We start from the raw sequence: 16,358 nt of genomic DNA, 5'->3' as shown, positions 1-16,358 counted from the left end.
AGGTGCTGCTGCTGCATTTTGTCTTTTTTCTTTTAATTTCTAGTATCTGTTGCTGCTTCTTGTCTCCTTTGATCTTTGGCCTTGACGCCATTGCAGCTTCGCATCCTCTTGGAAGCTTTTCCTAAGCCCGGGCGTCCGTTTGTTTTGCGCCTTTGAAAGGGGACTCGACCACTCCACCCAGCGAAGACGCCAACTAGCTGTTCGACACAACTTCTTCCTAGTGCCTGCGTGCGACAATGTCGGCGGCCGCTGATCCGAGTATGGCTTTCATGTTTCTCAGAGCTTGTTCTTTGTTCATTGTTTCATGGCTGACTGGTTGTCCCTCTCTTCTCTAGGCGCGCCGAACCTCAATCTCTCACCCGAAGAGAAGCGCATCTATGGCCAGCTCTTCCGCCAAGCCGATACCGATGGCGTGGGCGTCGTCACCGGCGAGATAGCCGTCAAGTTTTTCGAGAAGACGCGGCTAGATTCACGCATACTGGGAGAGGTTTGTCGCTCCTTTATAACACCCCTCTGCGTTCTCTCGCAGCCTCTCTTTGTCTCTCGCTCGCTCGCTGCCTTGCGAGAGGGGGGTTGATTCGTCACCCCCACGCCCCCCATTTTCCCTGCCCGAGCTAACCGCTGTGCTTTTATCACGACTGCAGATATGGCAGATTGCCGACAAGGAGAACCGCGGCTTCCTCACTCCCGCTGGCTTCGGCATCGTACTTCGCCTCATCGGCCATGCTCAGGCCGGACGAGAGCCAACCCCCGAGCTGGCTCTCCAGCAAGGGCCCATCCCCCGCTTCGAAGGCATCTGGCCAGCTGCTGCCACCTCTCCGTCGCAGGCGCAGACGCCCATTCAGCCCCAAGTCTCTGGCGGCGTTCGTGTTCCTCCCCTGACTCCCGACAAGGTTGCACAGTATGCCGCCTTGTTTGAGCGCCAGAACCTGCAAGCGAACATGCTGCCGGGCGATCAGGCCAGGTCCATCTTCGACAAGTCCGGCTTGCCCAACGAGACTCTCGGCAGGATATGGGGATTGGCCGACACCGAACAACGGGGTGCTCTCGCCCTGCCCGAATTCATCATCGCCATGCACCTGCTTACGTCCATGAAGACTGGCGCTCTCCGCGCACTGCCCAACGTTCTACCTGCTGGATTGTATGAGGCGGCGACGCGCAGCTCAGCGGCTGCTCCTAGACAGTCGCCAAGCAACACTGGCGGTATTACTGCTATCCCCCGGCAGCTGAGTGGCTCGACTCAGCAGCAGAGGACAGGAAGCCCGCTCAATCGCCCACCGATAGTCGCTGCTCAGGTTACTGGACCCCCTGCGCCTACTGGTGGTGAATGGGCCATTACTCCGGCCGACAAGGCGAGATTTGACCAGATTTACCTCGATTTCGACAAGACGAACAAGGGCTACATCACCGGTGAGGAGGCTGTGCCCTTCCTCAGTCAGTCAAACCTCCCCGAAGACACGCTCGCCCAGATTTGGGACCTAGCGGACTTTGGTTCTCAGGGACGATTGACTCGCGATGGCTTTGCCGTTGCCATGTATTTGATCCGTCAGCAGCGCAGTAACCGGGCAACTCCCTTGCCCAGCACTCTGCCCACAGCTCTGGTGCCGCCGCACCTGCGAACTCAGAGCCGCCCTGCTACTGCAGTTTCATCGGCCTTTGATCCCGCACCAGCTCTCACACAAACCGCTCCGCTCCCCCCGGTAGCTGCCTCTGCACCGCCGGCGCCCAAGTCTGCTCTCGAGGACTTGTTTGGCCTTGACTCTTCTACTCCTAGCCCTGCGCCCCCGGCCCCGGCGCAGACCACAATGTCCACAGGAGGCTCAAATGCTGATCCATTTGCCGGTGGCATCAGCGTGCTCCACACAGCTTCTTCCCCTGGCAAGCCGTCATCCCCCGTAGGTGTGGCGTTTAGGCCATTCGTGCCATCCTCCTCCTTTGGCCGTGGCTTGGCTGGTCACCCTGGAGCTGAGGCTGCGCGACCGCATACTGCTTCAGAGGACCTCCTTGGTGATACTGATCCTGAAGCAAACAAGAACATCTCTGATGAGACTACTGAGCTGGCCAATCTGTCGAATCAGATCGGCTCTCTGACCAAGCAGACGCAAGAGGTTCAAACTAAGAGGGCCACGACTCAGCACGAACTGAGCCAGACTAACTCCCAGAAGCAAAACTTTGAACAACGACTGGCACAGCTGCGACAACAATATGAAAAAGAGGCTCAAGATACACATGCTCTCGAAGAGAAGCTAAGAAACTCGCGGGCCGATACTAAGAAGTTGCAGGGAGATTGCATGAACCTGGAAGGACAGCTGCGAGACATTCAGGGCCAGCACCAGCAGGTCCTGGCTGCCCTCCAGGCTGACCAGCAGGAGAACGCCAACCTGAGAGAGCGCATTCGTCAGGCGAACGCCGAGATCGCCGAGCTCAAGCCTCAGGTTGAAAAGCTCAAGCTGGACGCCAGGCAGCAGAAGGGTCTCGTTGCAATTAACAAGAAGCAGTTATCCACCACTGAGGGAGAGCGCGACAAGCTCAAGGCAGAGGCCGAATCTCTGGCCAAGAGCGCCGAAGACATCTCTCGCCAGATAGAGACGGGCTCGCCCGTATCTACCTCGGCGCAGATGGCCAGCCCTGCACTTTCGACCTCTAGCGGTAACAACCCCTTCTTCAAGCGTTCCGCCAGCACAGACATCATGGGCGTCTTTGGACCGCCGCCCCCGAATAGGGCCTTCTCCGACAGGTCCTTCGACGATTTGTTTGGCCCCGGCCCCGTCAGCTCCAGCGGCACTCCCCCGCCAGTTGCAGCATTCAAACAACAGAACACGGGGCAGTCATCAGTTAGTGTTGGATCCTTTTCTAACAACTCAGGGCCGACTCCCAATGTCAGCCGCGTCCCAACGCTGAGTGCTGAACCTCCTGCGCCGCCAGAGTCCAGACAATTAAGCTCGAGCTTCTTGCCGTTCCCCGAGCCTAACGAGTCACTGTCTTCGTCGCGACAAGTGTCTCCCCCTACCTCCTCACGTGCCGAAGGCTCGGCGTCCGGCTCATTCCCCTTCCCCGGCGGTGTGGCATCGGGCGCCGCAGAGGCCAAGGCTCCTGCGGCTGCCGCTTCCAGCGAAGAAGAGGAGAAACATGATAGCGCCAGCGCGACCCCCGTCCCGGCCGCTCAAGGCGATAGCTCGCAGAAGCCCGCGGAGGGAGAAGCACTAGATCGATCCGGCTCTTTTGACAATACTGACCATGCTAAGGCCAAGGCAGACTTTGACAATGCATTTGCCGCCTTCACCTCAGCCAAACCCCCCAGCAGCAGCGGCGCAGACAAGGGAGCTGCTGCTGTAAAGCCCCATAGCGCCTTCGACAACGCCTTTGACACAGAATTCCCGCCCATTTCTGAGCTTGAGCGGGACGTCTCTGAGTCTGATAGTGAGAGAGGAGGCTTTGACGACGATTTCGCACCCGCGTCGCCAGAGAACAAGGCCAAGGAGAAGCAGGTTGCTCTGGAGCCAACTCTAGAGTCTCACAGACCTGCTGCTGAAGCCTCCGACTCAAACGCCCCTTTGTCACCATCTCAGGATATTACAGCTACCCACGAATCCGAAGCTAAAAGGTAAATGCGCAGAAGTGGTTAATTTGCCTTTGAACTTGAATTTTGATGATGCTTGATCGTTCCGCTTCCTTGCCATCATTCACTAACGCAAATTCCGCAGCACGGAATTGCCCTCTTCTCCCGCCACGATCACCAACAACCATGCCACCACCTCTCCGACATCCAACGCTGATGACATCTTTGGTTCCAGCACAATCCCAGCACCTGCTCACCACAACCCTCCTCCAGCTGCCAAGGGCGCCTTTGATGACCTCGATGATGATTTCGAGGGTCTAGAAGATGCCAAGGAAGGTTCCGCGGATGACGACTTTGCCAACATTTCTCGGTCTGGACTGGACGACTACAACCCCATGTTTGACAGCAGCCCCCCAGCCAGCCAGGCCAAGAGCGAGTCTACAGCGTTTGGCAACGAGAGCAGCTTTGACTTTATCTCATCTAACTCGGCCACCAGCGCCCCTGGTCAATCTACCAACGGACAGCAGTCCCATGACTGGGACGCCATCTTCTCCACACTGGATTCTCCCACTACCGCCCCAGCACAGCCTGTACACAGCAACAACACAGGCCCTGCAAAGGAAGAGACAGCCGAGTCTCGCCCCCCGGCTCCGGGACGTGCACTCACGGAAGCGGGAGAGCATGATGACCCCATCCTCAAGAATCTGACTAGCATGGGATACTCTCGTCCTGACGCTCTCGCTGCTCTCGAAAAATATGACTACAACTTGGAAAGAGTAAGTCTTTCTTTTCCGAAGGGGATGGATGAATGAGAAAAATTCTTAATAGCTGACCCGTCCCTGCTTAGGCCGCCAACTTTCTTGCCAGCCAGTCTTAAAGGCAAATCGAGAGCGGGGATAACTCGCCCTTGATGCCGGCTTTAGCTTTCCATTTGCAGTGAAGGAGAAAAGCAACATTATCGCATAGCAAACACCGTTCGTTCGTTCTTTTGTCGTAAGGGGATGGGGGGCGGGGACTTTGAATTTTCTTGACATTGTGTTTTATTTTCTTCTTCAATAAGGGGCCGGGTTGTTTTTTGTAAAAGGCCGTCGCAGTCGCGCTCTACTACTAGTACGTTACGGATCTTGGGAAGGGGTTGGAGGGGAGGAATCGCCAACATAAATCGATCGCTAGTGTCCTGTTCTATTACAATTTTCCTTTTATTTTCCTTTCTCATTTGTTCTACTTTTTCTTCTTGAGCTGTGTATTGAAGGGTATGGGAGGGAGATTGTCATTCAGCAATTACAGGGATACGAGGCATGTATTCAACCTTGATTTAAAGGGGGCATGTCGCGGTGCTCGGGTCATTTTTCTTTTCTCATCTTTTTTTCATTCATTATGCCTGGATTGACTTTGATGTGTGAGATATATTTCGACTCAACTCGACTCTGATAAGACTGCTACCTCTCTCTCACTCTCCCTCTCTTGTATAACATGCCCACCGACATCCATAGAAACGCTAATATAGCACATATGTAAACATTTAAAAAGTCGTGATAAAATCCTTTCCATCCATCCACGTTAAGACAAAACTTCTCCCCCGTCCATCCGCCATTCATTTCACCAGATTCCCAAAGTAAGCCTCCTTTCAAACCAGCCACACTTCGTACTATCTCCTTGAAGACAGAACGTCTCTTTCCGCCCCTTCTCACTCTGCTGCTGCATATATACATACACCGTATAGAGAGCATGCTTTTGTCTCTCTTTACTTAATCTTGGCCATGACCGTCTCTGGGCCTCTCACAATGTCCATTTGCGCCGCCCTTGCTTTGACAGCATTCAGCATACTTCTCTCGAAATCATCCCTGGACCGCAACACGGCCTCGACCCAACTAATCTGCAGATCCCAGTAGGCAGTCTTGAAGTTGGCAAACGCGTCCGCCACCGAATCCTTATCCACCGAAAGCAGGCCTAAGAAGGGCTCAGTGACACGCCACGTATCCTTGATAGACATGGCGACCTCAGGACTGGCCAGGTTCGAAAAGTACTCAAACGCAGTGGCGATGTCGTTGAAGAGCTTGTCGCGAAAGGGATCCGTGCGGCGAAACTTTGCGCCCTTGTTGCGCACCGACGAGAGGTACCGCACGAGGAGCTCGTCGGCGAAGATCTCGATGAAGATGTCGATGAGGGAGTGGTGCAGGGCCTGGCGGTACTCGCCGACGTACTCCTCGAAGGTGACCACCATCTGCTTCATGGCCGTGTTGGTGTACCACTTGGGCGTGAAGAAGTCGGGCATGACGCCCCGGAAGTCGACGGTGAAGACGAGGTGGGCGAACTTGTGGATGCACCAGGTGCTGAAGTCGACGTAGCCGTCGCGGAGGGTGTTGAGCTCCTGCTCAGTGCGCTCGAGGTACTGCGGGCCAACGTTCCTCTCAAACTGCTGGCGGAAGCTGGACAGGTAGCCCAGGCGGTTCTCCTCCTCGTTGTCGTCGATGACGCCGATCTGGTCGTTGGCCGTGGCTACCAACCAATCCTGCAGCGCCTGGAAGCCCTCCAAATCGGGGATGCGGTCACTCTCATAGCGCTCAGCCTCGTCGTCGAGCATGCGCTGCCACGACTGCTGGCGGGTGCGTAGCCGTAGGAACATGGCGTCGACGACACCCTCAACCACGTCTGCACGCTGCGAGTTGATGGCCGCCTCGATCTGCTCACGCAACATCCTCCACAGCGCAACGAGGTTCTTGGTCCGGAAATAGCCATACTCGTCCTGGTCCAAGTTGGAGCCCTCAATGTTGCGGCCGGCAAAGTCGCGTTTCTCCTGTTCAAAGATACGGTCGATCCATTCGTCGAGGAATTTGATAATGAGCTGTCTAAAGTCGCGAACGAGCTCCGCCTCGCGATTGTCGATGACGTGCGGTACCAGGTCTTCTTGCTTGAAGCCTATCTTGGACATCTTCTTGTAATATTTCTCGGGGAAGCTGACAATGGAGAGTGTGTGTGCGGAACTGGCTTCCGGATCGTCCACCATACCGATCAAGAAGTCGTGCATCAGAACGTGGTAGATGTCTGCATATGTCTTTGCGATACGCCACTTTTTGGGCATGAGCGGCGTCATGCCAATCTTCACAGCGTTCAGGTCGTTGAAGAACCATTTCATGGTCGCCTCTAGGCTATCGGCATCGTCGAGAAAGTCTTCCCGGGCCTGCTGGAACTGTTGCTCGGCACTGACCTTGATGGCCTGCATAAACTTGTCCTTGTAGCCACGGACTTTCCGGGCACCGTCTGTGATGCCCTGAAATCGGGCTGCCATTTCTTCGTGGTCTTTGAGAGCTTCCTGCAGCGCCAGCACACGCTGGTCGCTCTTCTCTTCCGCCTCCATGACAACGGCAAAGCGGACCACCAGGCCGTTGTTGTCGCTGACGACGAGGTTAATGAGGTTCATGGCCAGAATGCCGACGTGCTCGTCAAACCAGTCGATTGTATCGTCCAGCCTTGTAAAGTAGTCCTCCAGCGTCGACTCCAAGCTCTGGTCATCTGCCCTCTGGATCTGCTCCATGGCGTCGTCTCGTATGTTTCGCAGCTGCGTCAGCTCGTAATGGCACGGCAGCAAGTTCGGCATGTTTTCTCTGTCTTCGTCGTCCTCCGCCAGCATCCTCTCGACAACGGCCAGGCGTTCGTTGAACGTCTCGAGGTTGCGTCTCATGGCCTCGACGGCGCCAAAGTTGCGGTGCGCCTGCGACACCAGGTTGATGCTCGCAAAGTCCTTGATCATGGTCTGCGACTCGGAACACAGCTTGTCAATCTTCATCATCTCCTCCTTGATCTGCTGCACCGCTTTCTGGCCGTCGCTGAGGCCGTTCATGCCGGACTGCGTCGTCTCGAGCTGCTCCCGCAGCCCATTGCGTAGCTGCCCATCGACGGCACTCTTCTTGCGCGAAAGCTCGAGCTTCAGCGCGGGTATCTTGTCTAAATCGTCCGGGTGCCGCAGCAGATCCGACAGTTTGGGAACCGGAGCGTCGTCCATGGCTGGTAGGATTGGGTTGGCGATAGGGGAGAGAAGGGAAGAAAAGGAAGAAGGGGGGAAGCTCGAGGTTTGTTAAATCATAGTGCGCGGGCTGCTATGAGGCGGAAGAAAGACGCACGAACGAGGTCCAGGGCGGAGCGTAGAAAATCAATGGCAATTGTCCCCCTGTAGGCCCTGCCCCCGCGTGAGCGCGCGTGTTGAAGGCTTGGAGATGCGTTGGCCGAAGAATGTAAAGAAGCCAAAGTTGTGACGATGCTGTCTCGAGGTTGCGTACTTGCTTTAGGCGGGAAGCAGGAGGTACTCGGTACCTTTGTTAGACGGAGCTTAAGGCACCGAGGCGTGTACAGGGCACCAAGGAGAGAGTGGGCTATCCACAGCACCCCACGCCTGCTACTGGCACGCACTACTAGGTAGAGCGCCACCAAAGTGTTATTGCAGGGTATCACTAGCCGATTTATCTATATGGATTTTATAGATTATATATATAAGTATATAAATATATATAAATCCTACCCCTAATATTATAATAAAAAACTGAAACTTTTTATTAATATAATATTATACTTAATAATATATTCTTATAAATTATGAACCTAAATAGTAAATTAATTATTCCTAAAATAATTTCTTCCTGTCAGAGAGCTGGGCATAAAGAGGAGAGTGATGGAGTTAAAGAAGGGAACAATATGTATTCTAGCCACTTCCTGGTAGCTAGGTATCTGATAATGACTGTATTTATCTCTGAACCTTCCAAAACAAAGAGCAAACCTCTTCTTTTATAGACCTGCGTTTTAAACCACGAGGTCATAGCTTGAACTTTGACGCTTCTTTCCAGCGTGAAAGCTTCTAGGTACCTGACAACCTCAAAAAGCCCTTACCAAACCCTTTCAACACATTCAGTTTTATGCAACGTATCCCATTTTCAGACCCTCCAGAGTAAAGAAGCCAAAACCACCGCAAAATAACAACACTGCGCAGGCCCAATTCAAGGCATATATACCCGCTTTATGTTAAGCATAACAGAAAACTCATTCTTTCACATTTCATTTCGAGGCGGCTGCTCTCTTAACTTTGCAATCTATTTTTGGTAACCGCCGAACAAACGCGAATTTGTTCAATACTACAGTATTAAGAAAACATCAATCCCGCTGGCTTCATCATGTAGTTAGCAATGCTTATTTGAAAACGGGAACGAAGTCCACTTCGTCGGCATCGATCCCGACTGGCTGTTAAGTGGCACCAGGACAGATTCGAAGACACAGTTTTTAATCGAAGACACACTTCCTAAAAGCATTTAGCGCTTACTGTCACATCACCACCATCTCGGCAGTGGTTGTCTGTGCGGTGAGGCATTGCAGGGCGTAGGGCTCATCTTACACCTACAGCGCAAGCTCGCCATTGCGTCGGCCCAGTCTGTTGGAATTCCGTCCTGAGTTTGCGTCAATCAACCAACACTGATGGCCAGGATCCATGTAATCGACTCTGCACCTCTAATTGGATTTAGAACCATACTCACTCAGCCCTGCTCTCGACTCCACAAGTTCGGCCGCCTCACCCAACTGAAAACTCCGCTGAATCGGGGCCTTCCAGAAGAGTTCCTCCGTCTGCTAGCGGAATTCGAGATATACATTTCCCCTTTGGGATATTTGAACAGCTTCATAGCCATCATGGGCCGTGTAGCACGCATGGTGACGAACCTATCAGTCGGATTATGGGCAGCCGGCTCTTGTCCGCGATATCATCCGATGCAGGTTCATTAGACCTTAGTTGATTTAAGAAGCGTGTATATAAGGGATAGAACATCACCGTGGATGCCTCAAAAAGATTCTATCACATCAACAACATATTAGTTCAGGCAAATAGCGCCGTTTCTTTTCTTCCATTCTCATCAATTGTATAGAAACCGGTTTATTCTCGTTATCTGTCACACTTCTACCCATCCAGCATCATGCGCGCTGTCTCCTCCGTGCTGGCGTTGAGCTTGCTCCTTGAGCAAACCATCGCCAGTCCCTGCAGTGCCCTTCCCATCATCGATCTCGGCTATGTAAGCTCCCCTTCAACCTAACAAACTGCAAGCCCTTCCTCATGCCTTACTAATAAGACTTTCATCTCTTCCGTAGGTTCGTCAGCAAGCTACGTCGTATAATGCCACTACTGACATCTATACCTTCTCCAACATCCGGTACGGCCAGGATACCACGGGCGAGCTGCGCTTCCGCGCGCCACGCGAGCCGTTGACGGACCGCGAGACAGTCCAAGACGGCTCGGGGTTCCGCGAATGCCCGCAAGGCTTCCCCAACTGGCTTCTTGCAGCCGAGACGACCATTGGTGTATTTGGATCGGGGAAGGTGCCGTTCAACATCTCCTCCTGGGAGAATGCCTTCAATGAAACGGTTCCCCCTATCAACTTCAATACTCAGACCTCGGAAGATTGCCTTTTTCTAGACGTCTACGTTCCAGGTAAAGTATTTAAGGAGAAAACGTCTGCCAAGGCACCTGTTTTAGTCTATGTGAGTGGCTGTAGTATTTTGGTCCTTCCTCCTGTTGAGGCGTTACTTTGGACGGACGGAAACGTGCTGACACGTGTCTCTTGTAGGCAACAGATTCATGGTGGCGGCCTTGTTCTGGGCTCCAAGCTGGGCACCTCTGGCCAGTCAATCCCCAGTGGTCTTCTTGCCGCGTCTCAGCAAGAATATGGCAGCGGTATGATCGTTGTGGCCTTAAACTACCGCCTCGGCGCCTTTGGGTTCCTGGCAGGCCCTGAAGTCGAGAAGGAAGGCGTCCTCAATGTTGGACTTCTGGACCAGCGCCTTGCTCTAGAATGGGTTCAGAAACACATTGGCCAGTTTGGTGGAAACGCTGGGCACGTCACTGCAATTGGCGAATCTGGTGGCGCTGCGTCTATCCTGCTACACATGGCGGCCAACGGAGGCAAGGCCGGCAGCACCCCATTCCACCAGGCCATCCTCCAGTCTCCCGCTATTGCGCCTATCTTGGCCGAGCCCCCGTCGGCTTACCCCGACTTCATGGCCAGCATCAATGCCACAAGCCTTGACGAGGCTCGCAAGGTGAACCAGTCAGTCCTTATTAACGCCAATGCCCAGCAAGTCGCCAACGCGGATTTCAACACCTTTGTTTATAATGTCGTGCCCGATGGCTCTTATGTTCGTAACCCTCTCTCCGCCTACACCAAATTTGACCCGAATGTCAAGGTTTTGGTTGCCCACAATTCTTTTGAAGGAGGCATCTTCTTCGACCCTTCTGTTAAGACGGAGGCACAGTTCAGCGAATGGCTCTCTAACTCCATTGCTGGCTTACCCTCGTCAACGAAGGAGTATCTCATGAAGACTCTATATCCGCCCATTTTTGACGGCTCCAGGGGATACACTGACTATGACACTCGACAAATGGCGCTCTGGGGCGAGGGCTTTGTTGACTGCAACTTTCTGTTAGCAGGCAGCTTTAATAATAGCCACACCTACGCTTGTAAGTAGCGATCAACCCAGGAAGATTCACTACCATGAATCATTATCCTCTGAACTTGAAAGGCTGAAAATTCCGCGCTTTAACAGATGAATTCTCTGTCACCCCAGGTGCCCACACGCAAGATCTTGGCTACACGTTTAATGACCCCACGACCCCTCCTGCCTCGACATCGGCGCAGCGGACGCTCCAAGAAGCTATTGTTGGCTTCACCATGACTGGTATCCCGACGTATAGTGTGAGTGGGGAGAAACGTCCTTTCCCCTTCTTTGGAAAGGATGGTGCTCTGGTAGACATCTCGGCATCGGCACCCACACTTTCCTCATCTCAAGTCAATGAGACGAGGTGCCACTGGTGGCAGACTCAGCGGTTTGTCTGAAGGAGAACGCAATCACATGTTAGTTAAACAAATGTTAAGCTATGGATAGAATCGTGGAAGGAGTTGTATGTCCTCTTACACCATTTCATGTACATGGCTACCGTATTTGAGCAGTCTAAGTAGACCATCAGGGATGCTGTACGGCAGAAAGGAGGTGGGCTTTGGGTGATATAGAAGATGGCGCTTCAGAAATTCCCAAGTTGGCTATACTACCCCGCATTTTATTTGAATTAAGATTTCAGACTAGTGAAACCCCGTTCCTATTTTATATTTACAAAGATTCTTTCTCCACCGTGCTATCTGTCGCCATTATGGTTTCCATTACGACCTCCAAGCGACTCCTTGGGGGTTGAGGCATGGATTCCGCCTGAATGACGGCTTCCATATTTTCCACAACCGTCTCCTCCAAATTCCGAAACCCACGTCTCCCCAGCCTTTTCAGTAGTTGAATTCCAAGAGAATTATCGACCTCGCCCAGATCAACCGCAGACTCGTCGACTGCAGCGAATGTCCTGTTTGGGTAACGCCTTTGGAGAATGTCGATTATACCCCTCCACGAGAAGCTTGCTGAGAAGGCTAAAATGCGCTCAGACTTGACCTCTTCTATGGTGAGCGCCGCCATATGAAGCAGAGCCGTGTCTTTGACGTTGACAAACCACTGTGACGGGAAGAACTGCGCACCCAAGCTATTTCCATGTGCCAAACCATCGATAGCGGCGGAGCTGCTCTGAAGACCAAGATGCTCGACCAACTCAACACCGCCAAGGTTGAGATTGGGCACAACACAATTGAAGACGAAAGGTGGCTCGTGATCGTGAACCCACTCAAAGGCTTTCTTGTCGGACATTGTTTCGGCAGCTTGATACAGTATAGCTCCTCGCTGCAGCGGATTATAATCCACCGCTTCCTGATCCGGATCTGAATCCGAACGGCCCAGTACCATCTCCACGGCGTGATCGTTGTAGGTGTCTTTATTGATTTTGTAGGGCTGTCCTGGGGTTGCTGAGACACACGCTCCTTGAGATGAGGTCAGCACGACCCGCTTGACGCAGTTCTCTTTGGCAGCAGCTTCAAGCAGTCCAATGGTCCCTTGGACTGTCTGTGTCACGATTGACTTATTAGCAGCCATTGACGTGTCGGCCGCAACATGCACGATGCCTTGAACACCTCTGATAGCGTCTTCAAATGCGCCGGCGATGTTGACATCTGGTATCTCAACTAAGTGAAATTTCGGTCCAAAATGGGAAATCATCCAGTGATTGTCCGAGACAGAACGGACACTGCCTCGAACAGAGTATCCATAATCAAGCAGAACCCTTACAATAGCACTGCCAATGTAACCATCGGCACCGCTCACAAGGATCAAGCCGCCTGGTTGCACAGTAGACATTATAATTTGTTAGATGGTTGGGAGGAAGAGTTTGCAGATTTGTCGCATGAATCGCATGTATTCACAGTCATGTTAACTGGCTTAAATTGTGAAGACATTTCGTGCTTTTAAATTTCCCCCAAAAAATATAATGACAGGTCTCTATGGCAATAGCTAACTGCGGATTTGTAGAGGTATGCGGAGATCCGCGGAATTTGTGATAGCCTAACTTAAAGAACGATCCTAGTATCTAAGTATAATGACCAAGCAATTGACAGATATATGAATCTTTATTCTGACTTTCTGATGCTAACCCTCTAGCACTATAGCCGACCATATCTTTCGGATTGTGCTCTTCCATCTTCAGCACGCTCAAGAAGTGCCAACCAGCTGAAGCAGCACTTCTCAAGTGGCAGCCAGCTATCAATAATGATCTCATCCGATATGAAGTTTAAATACGTAAATAACAGAGATTAATAACAACATAGACATTAACGACTCACGACCACTTGATATGCTTCCGTCGATCAAAATAATCCCTACATTTTTGGCTAAACTACATCTCATTCCCGTTAAGTATTAAGACTGAAGAGTAAGATAGAATATCTCAGCGCAGACAAGGCTGAAGATCGCCTGGGACGTATGTACTCCGACAGTCAATTGTGCTATTGGAGATATTACGATAGTACTAGGTCATTAACATTAAGATCGGCTCCTGGACAGCCTTATAACTCCCTTATCTGTGCTGTTTTCTATGCTGTCTGTGTCTTCTTACGCCAATCAACTAGGGCATCACCCTGGTTAGAGCAGTTTACTACCCTTTGATTATATGCTTTTGAGTATTATTCCCGCGCAACTATGAAATCCTGCTGAACTCTCCGAGTACTAAATTTAACTAGAACATCTGGGCAACCTAACTGGATAGAACTTTGAAGTGGACGGCTTTAATGAATATTATGTGGAAACTACACTACGGTGTCCTATGCGTAGCCCCAATGCAGCTTGAGACTGGTTAGATCATTTGAACTTGAAGCCTTGACTTGCGGCGATAACTAATGCCCCAGTATGGGCGGAGCTGCCATGGAGTAGTAGTCCAAAACAGATTTACATTACTCTATAGGGATAACCATCCCAGCGGTTGTGCGGACTTGCAGGGGCTTATAATGGGTCAGCTACGTAGAATATAATTGCCGACAAATAGAAAACTCCGCAGAAGCCGGGTGGTCCGAAAGATAGTTAAAATGTATTTGCAACGATAGGTCTGATGAGGATAACCATAACCTCTCCCAATACAATTCTAGCGGACTGAGACCACAACTTCAGCGATTGGTAGCAATGGAATTTGGACTTTCGGAATTGCTTTTTTTTTTGAGGGAGAATGATTGAATGTGAAATTCGCTATTATATTGTACATTTATCCTGAACGTAAATCCAATCGCTAGATTAGCCGAAAGAAAAGGGCAGCAGCCTTGCTAACCGACCAAATCATTATGCCAAGACGCCCTCAAACGCTCCCATCCATTCCTTGTCTCTCCTTAGTCACTGTCCGATCCTGAGCTACTAGTAGAATCATCATCACTGGTATCATCGTCATCGCCCTCGCTCAAGCTTTGCTCGGCAATCACATCCCCAGCTTCCATGCCATCCTGGGCCTCTTCATCCGGCCCTCCGAGTTCGCCCTCTTCGACATCTCGTGTGTCGCCTGGTCTTCTCCGTTTCGCAGGTCGGCTCTTATCTCTTCCTTGCTGCGGACCGCCTTTGCGTTTACCATTTCGTTGCTGCTCTTCATGACCCGAGATAGTGTCTTTTGGACCTAGCACGAAGCCAGTCGGTAAAGCTTCTCCCTCGCGCAAGACATATATCGCCGGAAATTCGAAAACTTTGGTATTAGAAAGAACGTCTCGAAGACATTCTTCAGATGGAATGGGCGTAAGGGTGACAAGTTGGTTTGATCGCTTCTGGGCGCTCTCAAGGAAGAACTGATGCTGCCGTCGCTGCAACTCATCGTGTTCTCGTGGCCAAGCGTCAATCGACGCCGTTCGGATTGAAATCCAGCTCCCTGTCTGAGGGTCCTGGAGGGTATCATTCGCCAACTGCCAATGTGAAGTAGAGGGATTCTGCGCGACTCCTCTGTAGGACCGCTTTTGCACCTTGCCTTCCGTCTTCGCTTGGGTTTCCAACAACGCATTGTATCCCACGTATAGCGGCACATCGTCCGAAAGCTTCGAAAGAACTCTTGACTTGTTCGTTTTATTCGTATCGTTAAGATCCCTCTCGAAGGTGAACCACTCGACTTGCCAATTGATCCGACCAGACTTTCTGCTTATCGTAGTGTTGTTTTCTTTCTGCCTCGTCATGCCCTGGGGTGCAGACACAACCACTATGTTCAACTTCTTAAGCTTGCTCGCAAGAAGCTTATCCGCGAGTCTCTCTTTGGATTGTTTCAAGACTCTCGTGATCAATACCTTTCTCTTCCTCCCATCTCTGCCCACTTTCCATCTCACTTCCTCCACCGTCAGCGGTCGTAATTCGTCCTTTTGTATTATGCCTTTGTCTTCCACCAAGACCCGTTCCGCGCGTTCGGACGCCATCTCGATGCTATGCAGAAAATTGTAGTCGTGGTCAATGCCAGCGGCCGTCGCCAGCTTCGATTTGGCGACATAGGCAGTTTGGTCGCGTTCGCCGCTGCATTGCGACCAAGCCTTATGCGTCGTGATGCATTTTAATGAACAGGTGGCAATGTTGCAGCGGGGGCATTTGTATTTCGGAGGGCAGATGTGGCAGATGCCGCAGAGAGACGTGAGGACGGCTTCGGCCATTGTGTGAAACCTGGAGACGGAGATGTTGAATGGTCGCGAACTTCTTTTCCTGAAATTTCCAGGGACTTGATGATGCACAGCTCTTATCGGATTTTTTCTTATCTTAGTGAGATATGTGGGTCTAGAGTCGCTCTCTGCTCCACTCAAGCCGCCTCGAGTTTGTTACTGCATGTCTTCAACTTCGTTTGGATCACAGCGTCAAGTTTTGGCCAGCAAAGATGTTACTGAGAACTAAGGATCACTCATATTAAGACTTAATAAATACATTTCACAAACAAAGAAAAAACTTTTAAACATGCAATTACAAAACATCTACAGATCCTCCAAGCAGTCTAGCACAGGAAACAACTTAAGCCACCTTTTCACAAATGATTTTTATAAGGAAAACACAGGAGGTCAATGAGCGAGAGACTCAATTGTAAAATCTTGAACTATCAAGTGTCATAAGATCCCCCAAATAGGGGCAGAGAAAGAATAATGTTAGTCATGAATAAGAAGAGATCCTAAGCCTCGATGGCGCCACGCAAGTCATCAGTCAGCCTGCCATCACAAGCTGTTCCCTTCATCTAGAATATAGTAAAAGATAAGGATAATGGTAGAACAGGGAACGCAAATGAACAGAAAAGAAAAGAACGCCGTGATCCAAAACAAGGTTGTTTTTATCCAAAGCCGCCACAAAACAAGAAGCTAAGCATATCTGCCCAATGAGGCTGAAAACGCTCAAGATACAAGGATATATAGTTTGG

General features: G+C 51.3%; 5 protein-coding genes across 5 annotated transcripts; 2 read left to right on the top strand and 3 right to left on the bottom strand.

Annotated features, from left to right (window-relative positions):
* Nucleotides 1-236: 236 nt before the first annotated feature.
* Nucleotides 237-4,436, top strand: M431DRAFT_493025 (hypothetical protein; the record flags this gene model as incomplete). Its single annotated transcript, XM_024917064.1, has 5 exons — nucleotides 237-258; nucleotides 336-487; nucleotides 645-3,604; nucleotides 3,705-4,335; nucleotides 4,407-4,436. 5 exons carry the CDS (start codon nucleotides 237-239, stop codon nucleotides 4,434-4,436), a joined length of 3,795 nt encoding a protein of 1,264 aa, XP_024776233.1.
* An 867-nt stretch (nucleotides 4,437-5,303) lies between these two features.
* Nucleotides 5,304-7,562, bottom strand: M431DRAFT_80424 (hypothetical protein; the record flags this gene model as incomplete). Its single annotated transcript, XM_024922944.1, has 1 exon — nucleotides 5,304-7,562. One exon carries the CDS (start codon nucleotides 7,560-7,562, stop codon nucleotides 5,304-5,306), a length of 2,259 nt encoding a protein of 752 aa, XP_024776232.1.
* Nucleotides 7,563-9,510: 1,948 nt separating this feature from the next.
* On the top strand, nucleotides 9,511-11,424 carry M431DRAFT_3712 (hypothetical protein; the record flags this gene model as incomplete). Its single annotated transcript, XM_024914639.1, has 4 exons — nucleotides 9,511-9,606; nucleotides 9,683-10,072; nucleotides 10,166-11,048; nucleotides 11,135-11,424. The coding sequence occupies 4 exons, from the start codon at nucleotides 9,511-9,513 to the stop codon at nucleotides 11,422-11,424; spliced, it is 1,659 nt and encodes a 552-aa protein (XP_024776231.1).
* Nucleotides 11,425-11,626: 202 nt separating this feature from the next.
* On the bottom strand, nucleotides 11,627-12,814 carry M431DRAFT_138875 (hypothetical protein; the record flags this gene model as incomplete). The annotated part of the gene is made up of 1 exon (XM_024912585.1): nucleotides 11,627-12,814. One exon carries the CDS (start codon nucleotides 12,812-12,814, stop codon nucleotides 11,696-11,698), a length of 1,119 nt encoding a protein of 372 aa, XP_024776230.1. The 3' UTR covers nucleotides 11,627-11,695.
* Nucleotides 12,815-14,169: 1,355 nt separating this feature from the next.
* Nucleotides 14,170-15,630, bottom strand: M431DRAFT_506311 (hypothetical protein). Its single transcript, XM_024918788.1, has one exon. The coding sequence runs from the start codon at nucleotides 15,610-15,612 to the stop codon at nucleotides 14,329-14,331; it is 1,284 nt and encodes a 427-aa protein (XP_024776229.1). The 5' UTR covers nucleotides 15,613-15,630; the 3' UTR covers nucleotides 14,170-14,328.
* Between the last annotated feature and the right edge of the window lie 728 nt (nucleotides 15,631-16,358).

The sequence above is a fragment of the Trichoderma harzianum genome (genome assembly GCF_003025095.1).
Source record: "Trichoderma harzianum CBS 226.95 unplaced genomic scaffold M431scaffold_4, whole genome shotgun sequence".
NCBI classification, from domain to species: domain Eukaryota; kingdom Fungi; phylum Ascomycota; class Sordariomycetes; order Hypocreales; family Hypocreaceae; genus Trichoderma; species Trichoderma harzianum.
Note: the sequence above shows the minus strand (reverse complement) of the source record. Positions and strands in the feature narration are given on the sequence as shown.